Genomic DNA, 24,949 nt, shown 5'->3' on the forward strand with positions numbered 1-24,949 from the left:
TAGTATTTATTAAGGATTAAGATTAATTATTAAAGTTACAAAAATTATGAGCAATATGTGTTTGAGCACCACAAACGGCATGTTGGATTTGTTGGCAACATACTACATTTCCCCAAAGCTCAGAGAATGTGTGGTACTCGTGAAACTGGGCTTGATTGTCTTCCGCAGCCTTTCTGGCTTTGCTAATTCGCTATCAGAATAAAGGCAAGGCTTGTGGCTTATTTTTGATTAATAAAACGGTTAATAAACTATGCTTATTTTAAGGAAATATTTCCTCAGACCTCATGCCACTAATAACAACTGGGGCCTAGAGAATTTATGCATTGAAAAACGAATGTTCAAATATTTTTACCTCCATAGTAATGGGTTGGTTAGTTTTCACAGCCTCAGTAATTGAAAGTCCAGACACATTTTTTTTGTCATTAGTAAAATGTCTTGCCTAGCTGTGTACTGTTACATGTACCAATACTAAAATATACAGATTCTGCTCACCCTGTGTGAGTAAAATATCTATTTTTTTAGCCTTACTTATTGAACCCAAAAGGTCTTTATTATTTTTATTTTATTGTAATTACTATTTAATTATTTATTTATTTAGCGTGTCAATGTTATTGTAGCTGTTTTGTGTGCATTTTACAAAATACTTTGGTAAAGGAAGTAGACTTTTCACATTGAAAGAAAGCTGACGTATCGTCACCTTTATTTTGAAAAGGTTTGACGCAATCAACCGGAAATTAGATACATCAGTGATGCTGACGTCAGCTGCCTCAACGCGCCACCGCTTGAGCTGAAGTTCTTGCAGGCTTTCCTGTTTTGTTAGCAAGTTAAGATACAAAGGTGTAGTTAAAAAAATATCCTAGCACATTACTCCGTGCTATACACATGTGCTGTATTATTATTGTATTTAGTGTGCTACCATGGCTTTTGTTGGAAAGGTATGGTTTTAGCTTTTATGTTTATGTACGATCAACTTCGCTACAGTAGCTATCTTTTTATAACTTTGTGCCGGGCTCGCCAGCCCAGTGTACCTAAGTAATCAGCTTTCACCAATCTCTGTAAATTACACATCTATTACACATTGTGAATTATTTTTCAGCGCAAAAGGTACTCCAAGGACACAAAGTTAATCTTTTTACCGGATGATATAAATGGAAGCAAGAGAGTGGGAAGAGAGACGTCCACCTCGGCTAGTTCTGTCTCCAAGTCCTGGGAGAAATGCGGAGACAGCTTTTTGGACACTCCAGTTATAAAGGTCAATAAAAATTACTTGCAATTAACTGCACATTAAGTCTAATGGTGTGTAGGGCTCAGCCTACTATTGTTGCTACTACATTGTTCACCAATTTACTTGTTAAACTCCCTTAATTCACATCTCCCTGTGCATCCTTTTGTCAGTTTGACTGTTCAAGACAAAATGACTTTACTAACTGCATTATCTTTGTATACTAGAATCTTTGGTCGTCTGGAAAGAAGTCAGCTGTGAGACAGTTGGCTACGCAGTCCAGCCATGGTAAATAGTTGTGGAAGTGCTGACAACTCCAACGGTTCCTATCCATATTCATTTAGCCGAATGTATTTAACGCTGATAAAGCTATCTTCGAAGCACATCCACACATTCAAACACTCTTCTCTCCGCTGACTGATGGAGTGACAGTGACACATTCGAGAGTGACACAGACTACTCTTGTGTGTCCAGTGCTGCCCGGCACGGCCGTGCGTGACGAGGAGCCGGTGCACATCACATGGAGCTCCAGTGAAAGTGAGCAGTCAGACAGTGAAGCCCAGCAGCCAACCCCCAGCCTGGGGAGGAGGGAGCCCTGTCTCTGTCCTCAGATACCAGCCAGGACAACAGCCCCCATCCAGTCCTACAGCAGAGCGCTACGCATGCTCAACACTGGGGCAGGTAAATTCCTCCAGCTAGTGCACTGACACTGTTTTGACTGTGGGGTCAACCTAGACTTGGATTTGTTAGCGAGAGGTATCCTTTGCGGGTGAAATTCTTTCTAGTTGGCATGATTAGTAAGTCTGGCTGCCGGCCCCAATTTAGCCACGCCCACAAAAAAAATTTGGTCGGGAAGTTGAGTCTGGGATCGCTCGGTTGGGGGAAAAGTATGTCTGAACAGGAGCTGTTCGGACCAATCAAATTGTCAAGGTGGGCTTTAGACGATGATGGACAGATGATCAACGGTAACATAATCAACCACGTCACCAAAGAGCGCCTGGGTTAAATTTGTTTTCAACAAACATACTACGTTGGTCTGATTGGTTGTAGGTATATCCAATTGAGCGAAGAGGCATTTTTTTTACGAGTTCGGTTGAAACGCGCCCCATACTCACAGCCCAACGGAGCGGTTTCAGACTCACATTCTGACTAGAATTATAAGTATGACAACATCAGGCTACTGATCAGGCTCAAGGCTTGTTTGATTAGGCTGTGAATGACTCCTGGGTAGTCTGCGTGCTAGCATTCTATCAACTAATAACTGTTATTGATCAACAGAGCAAACATGACTAGTTTAAACCAATCCTTTTTAGATGACCTACCTGCCATCGACTGGGACAGTGAGCCAAGTGAATCTGAAGACGAAGAGAAAGCCGAGAGAGCGATTTCTGACTGTGCGTCCGGGTCCTGTGATGAACATCCGAAAGAAACCTCGAACCCCACAGACGTGAGCAGTTCCTTTGTCGCGGACAAACATCCCTGTGTCCACGCCAAACATTGTTTCACCTTTGACCCAAAAGACCCAACAGACTGGCTCGTCCTCCAGTATGTACACAGTGCTATATTCCAGGACACTAGGTTGTGCTGTGTACCACCAATTCCCTTGTGTTGTTTCTTTGCATTAAGCCGGTCAGAGCTGTCCATACTGTTCACACTGTGTTTCCTATCCCTCTACTTCCAGTTGGAGTGTATTTGCAGGGTCAAGCTCCGTGTCCTTCAGGCCTTAGCTGGGCCACTCCGTGCTGGAAAATACCTGACCGTCTCGCTTAGTGGTCTTATCTGTGCACCACTGTGCTGGAGCTGGCTGTTATTCTAGCTTTACGTGATGTACCACTAGGTGGAGTATTGAACCTACTGAGTATGTTCTCACAGCTGGAGACGGGCCTGTTTTTGAAGTCACACACGGTGTAAAGTGCACGTCAATGAACACAGTGCAGGACCTGAGCTCAGGTCTTGTTCCATCGGCGCCGGTGAGAACGTTGAGGGGAAGAGATGTGGTGTGCTGCCGTCTGATGTCGAGAGATGGAACCCTGCACTACTAACCAGCAACCCGCCCCACCGAAAGCATCTTTGAATGCGTCCCCACTTCTTGTCAACTTTCTTATTTGGTTGTTGTACCTTGCTGTGCTTAACCGGCCGTGTCGGTGTTCCCTGGTACGCCTACAGGGACAAGGGAAGGAGGCTGTGTGGGTTATCTGGTAGAGTGGAGGCGCTCGCGTGATATGACTCGACAGGGGTTGTGGAGCGGTGTTTGTCGAAGGCTGGCTCAGGCACGGGGAGAATGTGTTCAAGGAGTGGTGTTTCTACCTCTATTGTTTGTGAAGTTCCCCGTTTGCTGTGGGTTAACAGAAGGGGGGCTCCTGTCATAGAGCATATACTGTACGGTGCTGCTTCCAGCTCGCTGCTACAACACTCAGCCAATCAGTTGACACATGCATTGTTTTCATCAGAAAAACCGGGGACTCTGGGAGAGTTTCTCTCGGGAAGGGGAGGTTTGAACTCTGAACTTGAAAGACGCTAAAACGCGAAAAGAGCCTTGTTGAGAGTGCACTATCTCGCTCATATGGTAGATGAAGTATTGGAGTCAGGGTTATGGTTGCTGGTGTGATAACACGGGCCTCAATCTACGTGCGCTGAGGGGAAAGCGACTGCAGGGTGAGAAAGGAAGCGTCAAGTTGATAGGCATCAGGCCCCAAGACCCTGCTACTTCCTCCTGTCACACTTTCATGTGGCGCTATCAGCCGAGCGAGGGTCCAAATCACCCAACTGGAGGTTTGTGGTTTGAGGCCCCTCTTAGGAGAAGTCTGTCACTTGTGAAAGCGCAAATGTGCTTAGAATATTTTTTTTTTGTGTATTGCTCTGAGAACATCAGTGGCCTATATGACAAATACTAGTTTGGTCTAGTTAATCGTCTATGCTATCTATTATGTCCCGATCATGCATTTTGAGAAATGGAAGGGAAAAAAAGTCTGATTGCGCGTCAGTTATTATGTATGCAGCGACATGAGCACACTTTATTTCAAGAGTTTACGCGATGATTGCAATTACGTAGGCCTAATTGAAACACTTGATTGCAAATGTTTTATTTTGAGCGGTTTCCACTCGAGTGAGCGGCTCCTCTTCATCCCATGACGGCTCATTTCTCTCTTTGGATTGTCTAGGATAAGTGGGCACTTTTTGATTCTCCCCCCCCAAAAAGAAACTAAAAGAAAATAACGCAAACTTGTCACTTCCTGCCGACACCAACTCAAACTGGATCAAACAGGATATTGTGTGGAGGATCTCTATCGCGGGCCGAGAGTAATAACTTCAAATAAAGCAGTAGTGTACACAAGCTGACTCACTCCACCCAGTCATGTCAGAGCTCCCGGTTATCGTTAGAGGTGGAGCATTGGGGACTGGGTGTTTCAAGGGCGGGAAGGACACTATCTGTTTCCCGGACAGTGCTAGGTCCACCTCCGAGGGGCACGACGCAGGCAGCCAAAAGGGCTCCTAACTTGAGCCACATCTGGGCCTGCAGGGGCTATAAACAGACATTTACTACCGTTTGTCCAGCGAAAGATCTCTAAGCGGAGCAGACTCAGTGATGCCAGAAAGCTGTGTACTTACAATGCTTTCAGTGCCGGGCGAACAGATTTTTGAGCATAAGCCAGGAACATAGTGTTCCTCTCTCTGTAGCTAGTTGGTGTGTGACGCCGGCTGGCATCCTGCCCAGGAAGGTCAAGTTGATTCAAATGAGAGAGCGCGTAGGCTGACGGCCTGGTATGCTAGTCTTGTCTGCACATGACAGTCCCAAAAAAAAAGCACAAAACCTGTCTCTCCGTCTGATTTTTCCATGGGAACTGGTCTCCTCAGGTGTTCACTGAGGAGACGGAGGAGCCTAGAAGAAGTAGTGTTGGCGCATCTTGTTCTTTTGTATCACTAACTGCGATATTGTCGAGCAACAATGATAAAGCTGACGAGTCATGTTTTTTCATATAAAACAAATGATCTATTTATATAATATATTTGAACATTACTATTTGTTTTGTTTAACGTGTGACACACTTAAAGTAGAAAGAGTTGATGAATGGCTCTAAAATGGAAAGCCCATAACAAACCAAGTTACAATGAGCTCCTGTCCATCACCGCGTGTGAGTGTCTAAGTGTTCCTGTGTGTGCGTGTGTCCCACACAGGTGACAGACACGGAGATCTCAGACTACGCCTCGGAGGGCGAGAGCACAGCGGCCCAGGGCAGGACCCGCGGGCCCGCGCTCCCAACGGGCCAGGCCAGCGAGAGGTCAGCCAGTGACTGGGTGAGGGCAGCTCAGGCCATGCTGCAGACGCCTCTGAAACAGGGCCCCACGCACTCCATGACCCCAGAAGACTCCAGTAAAAAGAGACGGAAGTTCCAGAGGTGAAGACCACTTACATTTACATTTAGTCATTTAGCAGATGCTCTTATCCAGAGCGACTTATAGTAAGTACAGGGACATTCCCCCCGAGGCAAGTAGGGTGAAGTGCCTTGCCCAAGGACATGACGTCATTTGGCACAAACCTACAACCTTTTGATTAATAACCCAACTCCCTAACCACCCAGCCATCTGATTTGTCTGATTTGTCCCTTTTAACACACTTTAAGTGTGTTCAAGAAAACAAAAACGTGTCATCTCCGTCAGTACACGAGTATGGTGAGGGGACTTTGTGGGAGAGAAGGTAGGGGGAGGAGGCAGGGGGGGGGGGGGGAGGCGCTGGTAGCGAGAGGATGCTGCTGATTGCTTCACCTCCCTCTCGTCTGCTGGTTCGGAGCGAGTGATGTGTTTCCACGGCAGTTTTGCTGATCAAAAGGGCACCTGGGAGCATCACGTGGGCGCTAAATGTCACCCCCGTCACTGCGAAAGACCCTCAGATCAGAACCCCGGCCTCCGCAGTGCGTCTGCAGGCTCCGTCGCCTCGCCACGGGGCGCACAGAGCCGTCCACTCGGCGTGTTTGACCCCCCCCCCCCCCGACGTGTTTGTCTGTCCCCAGTGGAGGTCTGGCCGAGAGGCTCAACCGATTACAGTGCAGACAGAGGTCTGCCATCAGCTTCTGGAGACACCAGTCCATCTCCACAGGAACAACAGGTAACACACACACACAGTCTATCTCCACAGGAACAACAGGTAACACACACACACAGTCTATCTCCACAGGAACAACAGGTAACACACACACAGTCCATCTCCACAGGAACAACAGGTAACACACACACAGTCTATCTCCACAGGAACAACAGGTAACACACACACAGTCTATCTCCACAGGAACAACAGGTAACACACACACAGAGTCCATCTCCACAGGAACAACAGGTAACACACACACAGTCCATCTCCACAGGAACAACAGTTAACACACACACACACAGTCCATCTCCACAGGAACAACAGGTAACACACACACACACAGTCCATCTCCACAGGAACAACAGGTAACACACACACATACACAGACACGCACAGTACACGCCGCCCTCTCTCTACACATCACAAGTCCCCACGTACAGCAGCCGCTGTCTGTTCAGATGAGACGACAGGCGCGTCACTCTAAGATGAGGCCAGATTTGATTTGTCGCTCAGGTCTGTGGTCGGCGAGTCAGAGGGCGCATCGAGGAAATGCTCGTTGGTCGGCGTGGCAGTGAACTCAGGGCAGTAAGTAGGTGACAGGAAGTCGCGTGCTCGCTCGCTTGTTTTCGTCTTTCCTTTCCACGCTACGCCAGCAGCACGCGGCGGGTGTACATGGGGTCTGGGCGATTAGGCGGAAGCGCGCTTTTGCAAAAGATGACGGTTGATTGTGGAAACAAAGTCAGAGCAGTCACGTAGTTCCTCCTGCTGTCTAGGGTCAGCGGATGCGTCAGTCGCACTCGGGTAGAGCGAGGGTTGTTCTTATCAGGATGACAACCGGCCTGTTTTTTATTTTTATTTGAGGTCATGGCTGGTGGCTTTGGGGGGGGCCCCTCAGTTCAGTAAAACTTTTTTTTTTATTGAACGTAAACACTTCCCAGATGAATTCTGACGATTGGAGCCTTCCGGCCCCATTAACGTCGGTGCTAAACAGCCCATCCTTTAGTAATGCGAGAGACGACATTGTTGATAAACACAGCACCGAGACACGTGGTGTTGTTGACGATGCTCCGCTCTCCCATAAGCTTCTCATTCACATAAACTTGTTATGGATAACTTTATTGCGCAACTGCTGAGAGCCATCATAAAACACCTGTTCATCCTGCCCGCGGTGGGAGTGTTTACCCATGCTCTTTTATCTCAGTCTTTTCCTCTTCAGTCAGTTGAGTTATTGTATTACGGTGAGAATGTCCTGTTGAGCACTGCACAAAAGGCTTTGGCCGCGTTTCCCCGATTCGTTAAGAAGCTCTTCACGCTAAGAGCTTCGTAGGAGCGTTCTAGAGCGCTCTTAGCGTTGAGAGCTTCTTAACGAATCAGGGAAACGCGGCCCTTATCTGTCCAATAACTTCAGGATTTTTATTGCATTATTATTTAACTTTTCCCACATGGAAAACAACGGATAAAAAAAACACACATTCAGGCAGAAACGTGTTTAAACAGTTCCCATCCGTGTGCACATGTGAGGTTAAAGACACCCGTAGGCCATTAGCAATTGTCACACACTCACTCAGAGAGCTACATTGTTTGAACTGAATTTTTGAGGTATTGCAATGATTCATATCTCTCATAGCCTATAGCCAGTTATACATTCATTGTTATTCAGCCAAGTCATTGGCTGCTTATCCAAACTTGAATTCACACTGTCAGTCACTGACACTGGCCGGGTTTCCCAGATTCGTTAAGAAGCTCTTAACGCTAAGAGCGTCTTAAGAACGTTCTAAGGGCACTCTCGAACGCTCTTAGAACTTTCTTAAGAATATCTTAGCGTTAAGAGCTTCTTAACGAATCTGGGAAACCCAGCCACTGTCAGTCACTGTTAAAGATCTGGAACACTAGAGTTAACTGATAGGTAACCTCCATGTTGCATCAAGGGTTCAAAGTGATAGACAGTTAATCGTAAGTTTTCCAAGTCCCTCAACTGGGCCCACACACACACACACACAGTCTCACACACAGGCTCTCACACACACACACAGTCTCTCACACACACACACACACTCACACACACACTCACACACACACACACACTGGCTTTCACACACACACACACACACACACACACACACACACACACACACACACACACACACACACACACACACACACACTGGCTCTCACACACACACACACACGCTGGCTGTTGTTCCTGTTTCCTTCAGTGGACAGGCCTGGCGTGCTGCAGTTGGAGGTGCTGTGTGTCCGGGAGGAGAGCAGCATGCAGCTGGCCCTGTGTGAGCTCCAGCATCAAGAAGCCCTGCCTGGCCAGCACCCCCAGGACCCCCCCTTCACCTCCCCTGGCCAGGGCTCCACCTCCCCTGGCCAGCACCCCCAGGATCCCACCTCCCCAGGCCGGCTTCTGGTGCTCTTCAGCAGGGAAACGGCCGCCCAGCTGGTGCCTGCGCCCGGAGATGTCGTCCACGTCTACCCACCGTGGTGAGAGGGGGGGTCCGCATGGCGCACACAGGACGGTTTGGCAGCTAGCTTTCTGATCAGGTTGAGAGATCAGAGATGGCTGTTTGCCTGTCGATGGATGCTTTGTCTCTTTGTCTGTTTTGTTCATCTACCCCACCTAGAGCCCAAAGGAGTTCCCCACATAGATCCCAAAGGACTTCTATGCTTTCTTTGATTAAAATGTTTTCTTCAAGTTGTACTAGGCCCCATCTCAGCCCTTGTCAGTCCTAGGTCCAGTCCCAGTCCCACTACCAGTCATTCTCAGTCCTAGGTCCAGTCCCATTACCAGTCATTATCAGTCCTAGGTCCAGTCCCAATACCAGTCATTATCAGTCCTAGGTCCAGTCCCATTACCAGTCATTATCAGTCCTAGGTCCAGTCCCAATACCAGTCATTTTCAGTCCTAGGTCCAGTCCCAGTCCCACTACCAGTCATTCTCAGTCCTAGGTCCAGTCCCATTAAAAGTAATTCTCAGTCCTAGGTCCAGTCCCAATACCAGTCATTTTCAGTCCTAGGTCCAGTCCCAGTCCCACTACCAGTCATTTTCAGTCCTAGGTCCAGTCCCAGTCCCACTACCAGTCATTCTCAGTCCTTGGTCCAGTTCCATTACCAGTTATTGTCAGTCCTAGGTCCAGTTCCATTACCAGTTATTGTCAGTCCTAGGTCCAGTCCCATTACCAGTTATTGTCAGTCCTAGGTCCAGTCCCATTACCAGTTATTGTCAGTCCTAGGTCCAGTCCCATTACCAGTCATTATCAGTCCTAGATCCAGTCCCAGTCCCATTACCAGTCATTGTCAGTCCTAGTTCCAGTCCCAGTCGCAGCCTTCTACCAGTCAGCCCCAGCTCCAGAGTCTGTGTGAGACCCTGTCGACCCTGTCCCAGTGCCAGCTGCTGCACATGCTAGGCAGAGGGGCGTGCGTTGAGCTTGTTGTGGAGGGGAGTGGGAGTTAGCCGTGTCTGACTCCAGCTGTGTGTGTGAGGGGGGGGGTACACTGGAATATCCAGGCTGGCGGAAGGACAGGGGCCTGCTCAGCCTGCTGACGTCACGAGCTGCTCCTGGGAATGCTCCACATTCCTCTTCCTGGCAGTAGTTAGGTCATTTCCAGCAAACCGGGAAAGAACACACTGGGATTATTTTTTGGAGCATTTGGGAACAGAGTGGAAGAAGCCAGGAGACGGGATTGAAAACACATGCTGCTCTGTGCTCTGTTTTAGCACTGGAGCAGCTATTCTCACTGTGTGTGTGTATGTTTTGTTTTTACCACAGCTAGCGTAGTAGAGTGGTCCCCTGCAGTTTTCAAAGTACCCTTTTTGCATAAGTCGTCAAGTTTAGTTTTTTTATATGAATTTCAACCACATATACTTGACAGCCACTTTTGTTAGTTTTCCTTGAAATTTATGAACTATGCCTTTAAATGTATGGTCAACTTTTTTCAAATGGACCTCACTCTAAACTTCCTGGAATTCATAAAAAACACACTAACAAGTGAACTTAAGTGGAAAAACCCGGAATCCAGCATATAAGGTGGAGGAGGTCTGGTCAAATTCCACTTGTTATCAGTTTCCTGTGTGACACGTGAACACTTGCCTCCCCCATGCTCCTGGGCTGAGTGGGCTAGCCCCTCCCTCCAGCTGAGTGGGCTAGCCCCTCCCTCCAGCTGAGTGGGCTGTGGCCTCGGCGGAAATACCTGCCAGAGCCCTGACTCACCCCCGCTCTGACGACAGCAGCCGGCCAGGCCACTCCTTAACCCAGCCACCTGTTGACAGCTGCCCTCGGGCACCTGAACACCCCCGCATCACACTTCCTGTCAGGAGGCCTCTACTGTACCTGTCCTGTACACACACACACACACACACACACCGTACTACGTGTACCACACGACTTCCTGTGTGATGACCCACCTAGATAACAGCCCAGAAACCGAATCATAATTGTTTTGTTTTTTCAAGTCTCTGATTCAGTCTTGACGGTTGTTATTGACTGAATAGTAAGTATGGAGGAGGAGGGGGGGGCGTATTTTACCGAAAGGAACATATGTCATCTTGACATCACGCTGAGAACTGCGTCTGTTCTGACTGTACCGTACGAATGTACAGTAGAATATTGGAAACCACGCTAGTTTACCCTGGCATTCCAAAATTCGGAGGCATGCGGTGACAAGTACACGCACCAAAGCCCCAGTACTCAGATTGCTACCATAGTCATCTTCTGATAACATCTGTCATAAAGGGACAGATTCTCAGTATTTGGGAGAATGCGGTCTCGTAGTTGTCTAAATCAATCCGTCTGGAGTCAGCCAGGTATGTTACCACTCAGATATGCAAACACATCCTCGAAAAGGTCTTTACCGAGTTTCGAAGAAACGGTTTGCTGTTGTTTTTTCCCCTCGCAGTTTGGATGGGATCCAGGTGTTTTATATTTTCAGTTTGGTGTGTGAGACCAAAGCTTGATTATCACTGGTAATTGGAGACCTTTTTAACGATTTTACCATTAGTGTTCCTTAGTTTTTTCCAGCAATGATTATAGTTTTGGCGTCGTTGGTTAGAAAACGTTGGCAGCCAACCACCAGTCGCTAAGGTGACCGAGGGATGGCGTTGACAAAAACTCTCTCCATCAGACTCGGTTCCTTCTCTGAGAACCATGCATAGGAATCCACTCAAGTGGAACATGTACCTTGTTTCTATGTCGTGAACGATGCGTTGTCAGTTTTCCACTCAGCGTGGGGGTTAGTCGTGCCTGTCCCTGGAGGGTACGCTGTGACGAGACACGGCGAGGAAAGGAGAGGAGGTAGCTTATCTACACGCTGACATTTAACCATAGTCTCCAACCCTCCTCCAACCCCACACAACCTTTTCCAAACACCAGTGTTCGAAAACCGGTATCAGGAACAGCTTCCGCTGAATACTCGTCGACTTGTTTTCCACAACCATATTACTGTGGTTCCATATGGTTAAATATATGCCCCCCCCCCCTTCTCTGTGATTGCAATTCAACAAAACTGCTCTGATCCCCTCTCTGTTTTTCTCTCCGCAGGCAAAGCCTGGTTATGGAGGGTGAAAACATGACTGCTATTCTCAACACCCATTTCAGCCAGAAGGTTGTGTCTGAGTCCAGACGGGCCAGGGAGAGCGTCCCCAGAGCCCTGCTCCCCGTGGAGAGGCTCTGCTCCTACTCTCTGACCAGGTCCTTCTGTCTGCTGGACATGAACCACGCCTCCAACCAGGGAGACACTCCTGCCACTCAGGTCCACTTCCCTCCCAGGAACACACACACTTTACATTTAGTCATTTAGCAGACGCTCCTATCCAGAGCGACTTACAGTAAGTACAGGGACATACTCCCTCAGGCAAGTAGGGTGAAGTGCCTCGCCCAAGGACACAACGTCATTTTGCATGGCCGGGAATCGAACCAACAACCTTCTGATTCATAACCCAACTCCCTAACCGCTCAGCCATCTGACCCTGACACATACAGCACTGGTTCTCAAGGGCCACAGACTAACACAAACACCACGTCTCCCCCCCCCCCCCCACCCCCCCTGTGTGTCCAGGTGGTTGCCCCCCAGTCTGGCAGCTCCCGGCGGGGGCTAAGCGTGGGCTGCGACTCCCTCCTGGAGGCCATCGAGGGCCTGGGCCAGGCTGGCTCAGTGGGCCAGGAGGTGGAGGTGGTGGTCCAGAGGGTCTACCTCAGCCCCCTTCAGGAGCGATTCCCGGCGGCCGCACTCAGGCCCAAAGCCCCCTGCAGACCGCCCTCACACCCTGCCATGCCCAGCGCCAGATGCAGGTATGCGCACCACACCTCTCACCCGCTCTCACTCCTGACTCACTTTCAGTTTAATTCAGCTTATTACCAAAGGACCTTCTGTCTATCTATTCAAGGCAGGGGAAATAACACGGCTGTCCACTTCTCGCTAGACAAACCGTATCTCATCCAGTGGCTGTATCAGAAAACGTATGCTCCACCTCCCCACGGCCCATTGGTCATCTGCCGCTCCTTGGTGGCACAGAGTGTCCTAGTTTCCAGCTATTGTTAGCAGAACAGACTCCACCTAGCTCTCTCCCTGCATCCAGCCAGATGGCATTGCTTGACAAAGGACACAAACACGTCTAATTGAATCCAGGCGTGCTTTGAGTGATGCAGGCCAGTTGTGTGGAAAGGCAGAGTCATGTTGTGTTGGTTAGCTCCGAGGAGGGTCCCAGCACAGCAGGCCAGGTCTGGATGTGTGCCCCATGCCCTGGAGGGTGGCAGGTCTGGATGTGTGCCCCATGCCCTGGAGGGTGGCAGGTCTGGATGTGTGCCCCATGCCCTGGAGGGTGGCAGGTCTGGATGTGTGCCCCATGCCCTGGAGGGTGGCAGGTCTGGATGTGTGCCCCATGCCCTGGAGGGTGGCAGGTCTGGATGTGTGCCCCATGCCCTGGAGGGTGGCAGGTCTGGATGTGTGCCCCATGCCCTGGAGGGTGGCTCAGGCATCGCAAGCCTCTCAAAGTACCAGCGTTTTCAACCTCAGGTGCTTGTCCCCTGACCAGAGGAGCAGGCCTGTTGTCTGTGGGAGATGATAAAGTTTACACTGCACCTGTTATGATCAATGGCTGTTTGAGGCCTGGAGTCTGGGGTTAAGGCTAGCAGCAAATGGTTCCTTCCTTGAAACAACAGATGTTTTCTACCTCACAGGCTAATTTAAAAATAAATCTAATGGATTTCTATCCACCTGCTCACAAAAACTTTTATTGACAAAGAATTGATGATAGAATTCTGAAATATCTTAATTGCATACTTATAACTATTAGTTGAACAATAAAGAAGTCATGTTTTGAACTTGGGCCAGCAATTTTTGCTTGCATTGACTTCCTTGAGTGAATGATCCATCAACACAATCCAATTTGCATCAGTGTTGACATGTAGCTGCCACCCCCTTCAAGATGATGCTAAACACACTTTGCATCTCAATGTGCCCATGATAATCCACCTGTGGAGCTGGGTGACCTACTCTGGGACAGGGTGGAGTGCTGGTTGACTAATCAAGCAGTTGAAAACAGTGTTTGCATGATCAGCCTGGAGGTACAAAGAGGTGGACCAAGGTGAAAGGTTCCAAAAGGGGGACTCCTACCATGTCATCGGAGGGCCTTTGGTGCCCCATGATAGAATCACATCATGAAGGAATGGGGAAAAAAGACCTAAGAAATCGGAATACCAATCTTGTTCGCTGGAACTCAGGGTGGAGGGAGGGGTCTGCCTCTGTGGTCCATGACATCCACATGTGAGCCCCACGTGCCTGACCTCAAGCTGCCTGGGCTGGCTCTAAGTGTTATTCATGTCTTTAGCTGAGTAATGGCATTGAGGGGAGGGGGGGGGTTGGTGTGGTCTGGAGCAGAGACAAGGACAGTCGTGGTCAGCTGACAGGAGGACCAGCCCGGGTGAGCGACGGGCGGTAACCCGACGCACCTCTCCTGCCACGCGGCCCGCCGCCGGTAAACAAACGCCTCCCTCAGACGGGAAACACTGCTCTCTCCCTTTTCCCTCCTTTCACACAACCAGATCCAACAGGTTTAGGGGATGGTCAGGAAGTAATCGCAGCCACCGGCCATTTAGATTGGGGGTCTTGGCCCAGCCCCCACATAGGCCTCTTTAGAGGAGAAACCATTCATAAAAAACAATGCTATGTTGTCGTCGGATTCGTCCAGCCGTTTGAATCTCACGGCTCTTTCCATTCAATACATGTAACTGCATTCTATTGTGGTGTGGAAGTTCTCCCTGTTGTGTTTTTTATGCTACTCTTCTTCCTGTGAAAACCTTCCTAACTTGTTGATCGCCTGGAGGCCGTGCGCGCCTCGCCCCCTGTGTTGTGCTAGTGCTCTAACTGGCCAGGCCTCCGGCCCCCTTCAGCCTCTCCAGTTTGTGCCTCCAATGTATCCTGTTCCCAGTCTCTCCCTCACATGATCACTTCAAGGCTTAATCACTGCTCTAGTTGTGGAAATCACAGACTGCCCTCTCCAAGCGGAGAGACCAATAAAAGACATTTGTGCTCCAAAGAAAGCCGAGGAGTTCCAGTAAATTCTAAGATTGAATAAACAAGCAGATGAACTGTGTGTAGGGAGAGAGGCGGGCTGTTTTCCTGCTGCAGAGGGAACATGGTGTGCTTCAGGGATCCTGTTACAACTCTGTTGATCGCTCTCCGCCCTGCGATTGGTGGACGGCACCGAGGAAGGAATCCCACCCACATGCCCCCCCCTGCCAATGAGGCCTCTCGGCTGGATTCTCGGTGTGTAGGTCGCTCGCTTTCTGTGGGGCCGGGCAGGGAGTGTGTGTGTGCACGCGCACACACACGCCTGGGTGTCTATGGGCGAGAAGGCGTGCGTGTGTTTGGACAAGCTCAATGGATCGCAATTCCAGGAAGCACCTCCGAGTTGCCGCGAATTCCAGTGATTGCTCTCCAAAACAAATTCCTCAAATCAGCCTGCGACTCGAGCCGACCAACGACGGCAGGGTTTAGGGGGCGAGGGGCAGCGCGGGAGGATGTGCTGGGGAGGCTAAGGAGGGGGAGGGGGGGCTGTGGCCGAATGCTTGTTTGTGTCTCTGGTATCGCCACGAGAAGCCCCTCGCCCCTGTCTCCACTGTCCTCTCACTATCTGCCCTTTCCTTTGGCCGTTCACGTTGGAACAAGCTCCGCTGTTCTCAGGAAGAGAGCCAGAGGTTCCTCTCTGTGCACTCCTCTTTCAGGGCTGAGTATGTGAATGCTTAGTCACCGCTAAACGTCCCACAGATCAACATCACAGTCACTATCTCCAACCTCACCACTGCAGCACAAAGACACTGTTGGCAGTAACAGGAGTCGCAAGCATATGTCCAACTATATATAGCTGTTGTCACAGTAAACAATGTAACGTTACCCTCTTTGTCTGCATGGAGTTGTTGTTTGTTTATAAATACACATTACTTGCTACTTTCTTGTGTAACCCTGGATAACTCCCTGTTAGTCAGTAGCTCGTGCTATGAGGTGTCTATACCAAGCCTAGCTGTGTCTGCAGGCTCCTGATTGACAGGAGTTGGTTATGTTTATGGCTTTAAAGTTCAGAGGGGGGGCGGTCCCTTGATCAATGGGCTGACATGGAGGCCTCCTTCAAGGTTTGCCTTGGTTGACATCTCAGGAACACGTCTGTGAGCTTGTCTCCTGTAAATTACAAATGTTTTTATTTGGTTGTTTATCAAGCGATTGTTGATGTACTGGGTTTACCTGAGGACAAGCTATAAACAATGTATCTACTCCCATGAAAAAAACAAAAATCAAATCTAAGTGGTCCAGTGTGAGATATTTTGGAATGCCTTGAAATCCCCCTGGGTCAGCCTCGTGTTTACCTCCACAAGCTGTTTATCGTCTCTGTCAGGTGGTCGGGGGAGCGAGAAAACCGACAGCTTTCGAGTGTCTGCGATTCATGGGCGTGCACAGCTCGCCTTGAACTCTCTTGTGGGTGTCACTATCCCCCTCCCCCCCTCCCCTCCTGAGTGAGCTGCAGAGCGCACCCCCCCCCCCCCCCCGCTCCCTCCCCGATTCGGGGAAGCGGGGCATATGAACTTGGCGAGGGCACCTTAGCACAGTGCAAAGGCTGTGTCCAGACTTGAAGGGCTGTGCGGGTAGTCAGCTCCTGTTCCTGCTCCTCCTCCTCCTGCTCCTCCTGGCTCGGCTGCTGAGAGCGGCAGAGCTTGGCACAGAGCTTGGCACAGAGCAGCACGTCGCAGCTCACTAGGTCAAAGGCTCACCCTTCCAAGAACCTCCCAAAGCTGCCAGCAACCAGAAAACACTTCAATCTGTCAACACAGGCCTTTCATAGAACCAGGCCTTTTACTCACACTGCAAGAAACACCATTGTCATTGTGTTTATTTGAATATGAAAAGGAAATATGCCTTTTTCCAGAAATGGGTTCAGGTTGACTATGAACTGTATGACTGTGTGTGTCTGTGTCGTGTCCCAGGCTGTGCGTGCTGGTCCAGGACAGCTACGGCATGTTCAGCGTGGTGCAGCTGCAGACCCAGGCCCGGCACGACCCCCCGGACCTCCAGCTGTACAGCAGGAGGTGGCAGGGCCGAGTCTGCCTGCTGACGCATGTCAAGGTGGTGCAGCGGGTCACTCGAGAGAGGTGAGAGAGACACTCCCTCCTCCCCCCCTCCTCCCCCACACAGCTCTGAGTTAGCATGGAAACACCTCCAACCTCGGTCGCTAGGCCTAGAGTCCTGTGGAAACGCCAGAGCCGTCGGATCGCGCTCCCCTTCGCTTGTCACCCAGCCTGAAACGTGTTAGCCCCAACTCAAATGAAACGCCGGCCCGGGCCCCAAAGCGACCCCTGGAGCGCAGGCCGCTCCCAACCTGCTGGGGCCAGGCCCAGTATAACAGGTGTGCCGGTTCTCCACGTGCTTGCCAGATTTTCCACTGGCCTCTGAATGGCTGGTCTCCATAGCGGCCCTGCGTACTTTATGACGGCGGACGAGAACCGGATGTTTGGGAAATCAAAGCTGCCGTGCGGCCCCCCCGCCGGTGTTGACATGGAAAGCGATATGGAGACGTGCACGCCGTCCCCCGCGCCGTCCCCCGCTCAGATTAGAAACAGTTAGACGTTCTGGAGGGGGGGGGGGGGGGATTACGAGGGGGACGTCGCCAGGAGTCGTCCTGTCCTGGCGGGGACACCCTGGGAAGTGCGTCTCGTAGCATTTCTGTCACCTTACAGCCTTCCATCACCCCCTTCCCCCCCATGAAACACTGCGTACTGAGATGGAATGTTCTGTCACTCTCTCTGCACACCACGAAAATGTAATATTAAACTTTCGGGGGAGGTGAACGATACGTTCAGACGTTTCCTCCGTGGGGGGTTGTCGTGAGGTGAGGTAACTTCTGCCCAGACCCGCGCCCCGTCAGACCCACGGCCTGTCAGACCTGCCGGAGCAGCAGAGCCGGTTCTCTGACACACTAACCCTGTGATTAGGAGCAGGTCTGACAGGCTGACAGGTTCCTGAAGACACACCGAACACACCCACTCACACGCCCGGCCCAGACAGAGCAGAGCACATGCACTGAGCCAACAGTTGAGTTAGGATTACCATTATATTTTAGATACTGTATACATATTTTGTAATACATGTCTTTTTTTTAAATAAATAATATTTTATAAATGATGTGATTGGCGGTCCTTGCGTCTCTGTCATCACACCAAGGGTTAGATCAACTGAAGTTTCATCCAGCACGTAGCTCTCTATATCTGTACCACCATCTCACCCAGATTACAGGCTCTTGCACGTGGGTGTGGTCATGAGCAAAATAGACGTGTGCAGATCTCGTTGGTTTGGGGATGTGCAAAATGTCTATGAGATAAGATTGCAGTTTGAAGCGATTTATGTACAGTAGTAGGTTGTATGCTTTGCAGAGTTCGAATTACGGGGGGGGTGGTATGACCCTCCCTAATTTGGACCCCCCAAAAGAGGTAAAAACAACAGTTGGGGGGGTCGATACGTTTATATATCGTTCTTACCTGCAATCGTAAATATTACTTTACGCCCTGGAGAAGAAGTTAAACCCCCCCGATTGTCATTGTATAATTCACACTCTGCCTCAAGGTGTATGAATGATGTTTGGTAATGGAGCCAAAGAGGCCTAGAAGAATGTGAGTGTGTGTGTGTGTGCGTGTGTGTGTGTGTGTGTGTCTCAACCGCCTCAGGATGGTTTCTGTTGATCCTAAAACCCCTCTTGTCTCAACAGATTTGTGATTGAATGGAGATGAGAAGGAGAGTGAAACCACTCTAAAACCTGTGGTTCTCTAATCCCTCACCTCTCTCTCTGCCTCTCTCTCTGTTTCTCCCTCTCTCTTTGTATCTCCCTCTCTCCCTCTCTGTCTCTCTATCTCCCCCCCCCCCCCCCTCTATTTCCCCCAATCAAGGTGCCCAAGACTATTCAACCTCATAGACAGTATGTGGCCCCCGGTGGTGCCCATCAAAGTGCATGGAAGCACACACAGCCCTGAGAAAGTAGGTGTCTGCTTTTAAAATACCACCGTGCAACATTCTAGCGCTTTCCGCTTTGCTTTTGACCTTGGGATTCTTCTTCCAAGGAACAGGCGACTCATGAGTGTATCGTTACAGGCCATTTTTATTTTCCTACTTCATCTTTGCAAAAAGCAGGTCTTTTAGAACAACGGGGTTAGCTTGATTGTAGGCTACATGGTTGCTGTAGCGGATAGTCAATGGCGACGTGTGTGTGTGCGGTGACAGGGCTGCAGGTCCGTGGGTCCAGCCCCCAGCTTCTGTTACCTGCTATCAGGCCAGGGAGGCTCTGTGGAGCCCATCGAGGGCCAGGCTGGGTCCCCTCTGTACTGCACCCCCGCAAGACACACCCTCAGACACATCCTCCAGGTAACGGGGGGGGGGGGGGGGGTTGACATGAAGTCACCCTTGGTGCACGGTTTGATTTTCATTCCATCCCCCCTTTCTCTTTTTCTTTCTCTCTTGGTCTCTCTCTTGGTCTCTCTCTCTCGCACACACAAGAACTTTCAATCCTTCCGATTAGAGATAGTTTGGAGCCTCTTTGTGCTTCTCTACTCCCATCTAAATCCCAGTGGGTTTTCTTATGTATCTTTTTTGTTGTTGTTCCAGAACAAGCATGAAGGCCTCCGCGTCAGCTTCGCCGCCACCGTCGTGTACAAGAGAAAACAGGTAGTCACCTGACCACATGCTGGGGAGGGGGGGGGGGGACAGGGTGACTGATAGAGAGAACAGGGTGACTGATAAGGCCGGCTGAACCAGCGGATCAGGGCACAGGGCGTCCTCCGACACGATCAATGAAACCTTTACACTTTGACCCCGCTGAGATAAGGGCTCGGAACAAAGCTCTGGACTTTGACACACTCAAACACACACACACACACACACTCTTACACACAGTCCCTTTTTCCTTCTGTTCCTCTGCCTCTCATGTCACTGTTGATGATACGCGTTACTTCAGTGATTGGTCGTTAATCAGTGTTTGTGACATGATCAAACATTTGACCCCCCACACCCACGCACACACCCTCACCCCACATTCCCCCCACCCCCCACACACACACACCCCTACCCCACACACACTCCCTCACTCTGCGGTCCCCAGAACGCTGACGCGGACCTGGCCGAGACCTGGCTGGCGGTGACTGACCCCAGCCTGCAGGGCGACGCCCCGGGCGGTGGAGGCAGACGGACGCTCGCTCTGTGCCTGAGGCCCTCCTGCCTGCTGGCCCCTGCCGTCGCCCAGGCTCTGCTCGCCCCTGGAGCCTGCCGCCTGGCCGTCAGCGACGCAGTCCTGGAGAACGGTACGGAGCCCCTTGATCCTGTGGCGCTGTTCCATCTCACAACAGGTTGCCCAGGGTTCGGTGTGTCATGCGAGGTTCAATCGTCGTATCATTCCTTGTGTATCCACAGCAGTGGGCCCTTGTGTATAGTAGGTTTTGACCTTTATCGTTTCCTAAAGGAGATGAATAAAGTACCTGTGTATCTTTCGATCTAATACGTTGTGAACTCTCTCTCAACGCCCAGGTGTCATTCTGTGTGTGGAACAGTCGGTGGTGCAGCTGCAGAGCCTCGTGGAGGCTGTTTGCAACGCAGACAACACAGAGAGTTCCCTGCTCCCAACACAGGCCCGCAACCAGGCCTCCTCCCTGCCACGGCCCATAAGGCTGGATCCCCTGGGCCCTGAAACCACAGCCAACTCTCTCTGCAGCCTGTCTGGTCAGTATGTGCTGTCTGCCCCTCACCTCGCCCCGCCGGTTTGTCCGGTTGTTGTTGGTCTGCCTTAAACACAACCGTGTTTGTATTTGTGTGGTTTTGGCGATCTGCTGCTCTGCCATTTTGTTCTTGTTGCTCGGCAAGAGGTTCTGCGGTTGTGCAGAGGCAGTGTTTTCTGTCGTTATTCACTCAGTGTCAGGTCATCCTTTGGACTCCAGACACCTTTCCAGAGCGGGGGAGTTCTATTATTCTTTTCATTGGATTCAAAGTCAATAATTAACAGATGGAAATTTGGAAGACCTCAGTGGTGTCAATGCTTAGGCATTTGTCAGACCGTCCGAAAGCAATACAATCTGTTCACACGTGTCATTTTGTGGTGGATTTATCTACCTTGTCTACTCTGCTGTGGGATGTTCACGATCAGGCCAAATATGAAATACTAAGATAATAGACCTAAATGTTCAAGTGGGTTCTCAGTCAAACGGTCGCCAAATGTACTCATCCTTAATCTGTTACATTGCTGTCATGTTCTGTTCACTATCTTGACTGTGTTACAGTATGCAGATGTGGAGGAAAGATATGTCATCTACATTGGTCTTGTGTTGCTGCAAAGGGCAACGGTCTTGCTGTTGCAGGCCTTGGTGTTCGTGACCAATCGACCCCACATGTTTGAGCAGCTGTTCCAATGATATGACAAACTAAAATGACTATTTACACTCTGTGAGCTTGGAGTCCTGGCAGCTTGCATGTGTGAAATAAAAGACTGGAAGACAGAGTATTTTATCATTTAGACGTTTTTATTTTTTTTTATTTTTATCTAACAGTAGGTGCTGTGTGTTTATGAGGCTGTCTTTGGTCGTCAGGAGAACGGTCCGTTTAGCAGAGGGAGTTAACACTTGCTATCTTTGTCACCACTGATAAACATGTACAGAGGTCCAGTCTAATATAGCCCATGTTGTACTGATACGAAATGCGTCTTAACGTCTATCGATCTTGTTTCCTCTTTTTTCAATTTAAGCAGCTATGCATTTAATGCCTCGTGGCACCTATTTCAACTTGACCTACTGTGGTTTTCTTATTTAGTCTTTATTTTTTGGTATGTTTGTTTTGGACAGGCGTAATAGTTGGTGTGGATGAGGACACAGCCTACTCCTGGCCAGTATGCAGCCGTTGTCTAAGTGACCGTTTGGAAATTGCTCAGAATAAAACGTACGTGCACAGACCACCCTCAGTTACCAATGAGCTTGTAAATAAGGATCAAGTCATGTCATCTGCAATCAAAAATGACCTGTGCTTGTCATTCTCCAGACAAGCCTTCCATTGCTCGTCCTGTGATTCGACAGTGGACCAGCCAACCATTAAGATGCAGCTCGAAGCATTCATAAGTTCCTCAATAAGTGACTGTACTGTGAAAATTAAGGTGAGATGCATCTCTTCGTATTAGTGTCCTTATGACTCAGCTTTGAACGCACCCCGATGACGTGCTCATTGCAAATGACTCGAAAGATCAGGAAGCTGATTTTAGAATTGCAGTCGGGCTCAGTTCAGTCGACGTGATGGTTCGACCAAGTCATCGTAAGGAGAAGCAGCAGGTGTGCGGTTTAGATAGGTCAGCCATGCTGGACTCAGATGGACGCTACTACTAGTGGTGTTCTGCAGGGGTTTTGTCATCTCCCAGGTGGTTACTATTTCTCACTATTGCTTTTCTTTTTTAGCTACAACAATCCACTATTGTGAGCCTCCTAAACTCTGCGAAAAGTGACACTGAGGTGAGCTGACAAGCAAACTGTGTCAACTGTGCACCTTAGGTTACACTGTAGTAAACATGCATTCAATGCGCACCTTGGCCATGATATTTTGCCAGTGCTGTTGGTTGCTAGATAATAATCTCCCAGAAGGCTCTTGATGCACCCATGTACTGGCCCAGAAAAACAACCAGGTATTTTTCATGCTTAGGTAGTGACCCTCCCATGTGCTTCAGTTCCCAGGTTACGAGGTCGAGAATGTTCTAGGGAAGGAGGTGGGGCCCCTCACTGCCTACGTCCGTGTCGTCACCAGGAAACCTGCCCTGTGGATTGGTCTAGAAGAAATCTGCCTTGCTGAGATTGGCAGCGTGATGGGGCCCAGTGAAATAAATCTGTGGCCTCAGCCTAACACTGACAGTCACTGCAGGCCTCATTTACAGCCCCAAGCTCAGTGAAAAAGCTTGGCTGCCCTATTTCTTCAAGTTGAAAGCTCATGCATCAATCTAACTATGTGCACAACTGAGGTGACTTGCAGGATATGTAAATACATGTCTTGTGTTTGTTGGAAATCTACCTCCCAGTGCATTTTAAACACATCCGAATGGCATAGCTTGTCTCAATAAAATACAGTTGTATTTTGAATGTCAGTTATTTTCTTCATCTCTTCCAATGAGACTGTCTTTCTTTATGACATAACACAACCAGGACAGCTGTGCCACCCTCAATTTTGCCCAGTCATAGATCACTGCACTTGAATAACTTTTCAGCAAGTTTATTATAGATTCCAAGTATTTCATTTGTATAGATTCCAAGTATTTCATTTGTATACAAACTATATAAAATTCAAACATGCTCTGACTTTTTTTTTTTTTTTACAAAGTTTGGAATTATAAAACATGTACCATATCTGGTATTAAAAACACATGTAAATGAAGTGGTAAAATAATTTAATGTAGAAAAATGCATTTTTCCCCCGAAAAAAGATTATGGCATCAACATGAGTAGGCTACGTCCAACATTTCCAGTGCCATGAAGGTAAGCTTTAAAATGCATCTGTTACAGATGGTAAATATGTATGAGGTATGTCTTTAAAAGTTCCGTTTAGAAATGCCAATCAATTATCGACTGTCCGCACCCGTGGACCCAAACGATGAGTGCTTGAAGAATTCTCTCAAACCGGTCAACTCGCGAGTTAGCTGCTCAATAGTTTTGTGTAATCTGTCGTTCTCCGCACCCAGTTCGATCATATTTTGCTGTACGTCAAGGTTGCGTTGCTTTGCCTTGTCCCTGCTTTTCCTCACAGCAATGTTATTCCTCTCCCGTCTCTGACGATATTCGTGGCTGTATCTGTCAACAGACTTCTTCGCCCTCTCCTTTCCGATTTTACGAGGTGAGGAGTGGGCTGAGCTCGCGGAAGAGAGCGGCTCTGGGGTTGATGGTGGCGTGGGTTGCCCCATAGGCAAACTGACCGAGGTCTGTGCGCAGGTTTCTATCTGGGAAGGTAGTGACGAGGACATTTCACTGTCACTCCAATCCGTCTCTTGTTTAATTGGTGCACTGAACATCTTGTCATATCCAACGTCGAGTTTCCTCTCGAATTCTTTTTGGCTTCCAACGACGGCGTATGTGTTGGTTGACAGCTGCTGCAGGTTGTTGATTGTCGAGTTTTGCATGTAGAAATCATTCTTTTCTTGTTTCACAGTATTGAACAGATCGAGAAAAATTTCGTCGTTGCAAAGCTCAAGGTTTGGCACCGCTGTCATGGACTCTATATACGAGCTGAAGTCAATGGCACTCTCATCGTCGTACATTGCAGGAGCTGTGCTTAGCTCGGCCATGGTGCCGTCTTCGCCCGTGCCATCCCCTCGCCCTGGCTTGTAGACCTCCTGAACACCGCTCAGCTTGTTGTTGTCGTAGAAATTGGCAGGCTCCATCGCCCAACTCATCTTGCATTGTGGTGACACGCACTGCGAATCCAGGCTGTATATGTCACACATGAACCCTGGTTTTCTCCACGTGGGGTCGGATGCAATCAAGTGTTGTCAATCAGTAACGTGCAAAGTCGATACAAATGGCTATAGTCGCACAGTAGGCTACACTGCTGTGAACCCCTCTCTTCTATGACCACGGGTTGCGTTCTTTAAGTGGCGTGGGTTAATCCCTGTGCGTGAAGTTGTCACCGCACGTTATTAACTTCTTGTCAGAAGTACCTAAGTTTTCTGAACCACAAGACTTTCGCGGAGTGTAATTTGTATCGTTCCCGTGCTTACGTCAACCGTTTACCTCCCCCTTTGACAAACCAGTCAAGTCAAGTTTGGGTCACGTGCTCCCCGTAGCTCCCATTTGATGAGAGAAGGGCGGGTGCGAAGGCCACCCCCCTCTTTACTACGACTGTACTGGCAGGCGGACAATTTCATGTTGTTTATATAGGTATACTTTCAAGCCAGCATTCGTCTTTAAATTTCTGATATAGCAAAGGAGACTCACGTCAGGTGATACAGTATTTTGGACATGGTGCACAACCCAATGTTATTTTTAGCATTTCCCCTTCACCTCCAAAATAACGCACTGTTGCTGCATCAGTGAAGGAGCATGTCATATACACAAAACACACAGATTGTGATTGTTTTATAAAAGCAATATCACAGT

At 49.3% G+C, this 24,949-nt stretch overlaps 3 protein-coding genes across 4 annotated transcripts in view; 1 reads left to right on the forward strand and 2 right to left on the reverse strand.

Annotated features, from left to right (window-relative positions):
• The window catches only part of LOC124472800 (coiled-coil domain-containing protein 178), a 46,583-nt gene extending 43,962 nt beyond the window's left edge, over positions 1-2,621 (reverse strand). The window contains exon 1 of the mRNA XM_047027859.1: positions 2,545-2,621. The gene's annotated coding sequence lies outside the window, so the exon portion shown is untranslated. The remainder of the gene's footprint in view (positions 1-2,544) is intronic.
• Positions 757-23,220, forward strand: spidr (scaffold protein involved in DNA repair). Of its 2 annotated transcripts, XM_047027857.1 has the most exons (20): positions 757-935; positions 1,097-1,252; positions 1,450-1,510; positions 1,697-1,903; positions 2,536-2,669; positions 5,399-5,619; positions 6,232-6,326; positions 8,525-8,798; positions 11,852-12,062; positions 12,369-12,601; positions 16,787-16,951; positions 18,740-18,827; positions 19,071-19,211; positions 19,452-19,511; positions 19,945-20,143; positions 20,367-20,558; positions 21,671-21,764; positions 21,864-21,975; positions 22,271-22,324; positions 22,537-23,220. In XM_047027857.1, the coding sequence occupies exons 1-20, from the start codon at positions 918-920 to the stop codon at positions 22,753-22,755; spliced, it is 2,934 nt and encodes a 977-aa protein (XP_046883813.1). In that variant the 5' UTR covers positions 757-917; the 3' UTR covers positions 22,756-23,220. The 2 variants fall into 2 exon arrangements, with proteins under 2 accessions (XP_046883813.1, XP_046883814.1); XM_047027858.1 differs by lacking the exon at positions 16,787-16,951.
• Positions 23,057-24,541, reverse strand: cebpd (CCAAT enhancer binding protein delta). Its single transcript, XM_047027881.1, has one exon. It carries the CDS (start codon positions 24,295-24,297, stop codon positions 23,419-23,421), a length of 879 nt encoding a protein of 292 aa, XP_046883837.1. The 5' UTR covers positions 24,298-24,541; the 3' UTR covers positions 23,057-23,418.
• Between the last annotated feature and the right edge of the window lie 408 nt (positions 24,542-24,949).

Source organism: Hypomesus transpacificus, chromosome 10 (assembly GCF_021917145.1).
Source record: "Hypomesus transpacificus isolate Combined female chromosome 10, fHypTra1, whole genome shotgun sequence".
NCBI lineage: Eukaryota > Metazoa > Chordata > Actinopteri > Osmeriformes > Osmeridae > Hypomesus > Hypomesus transpacificus.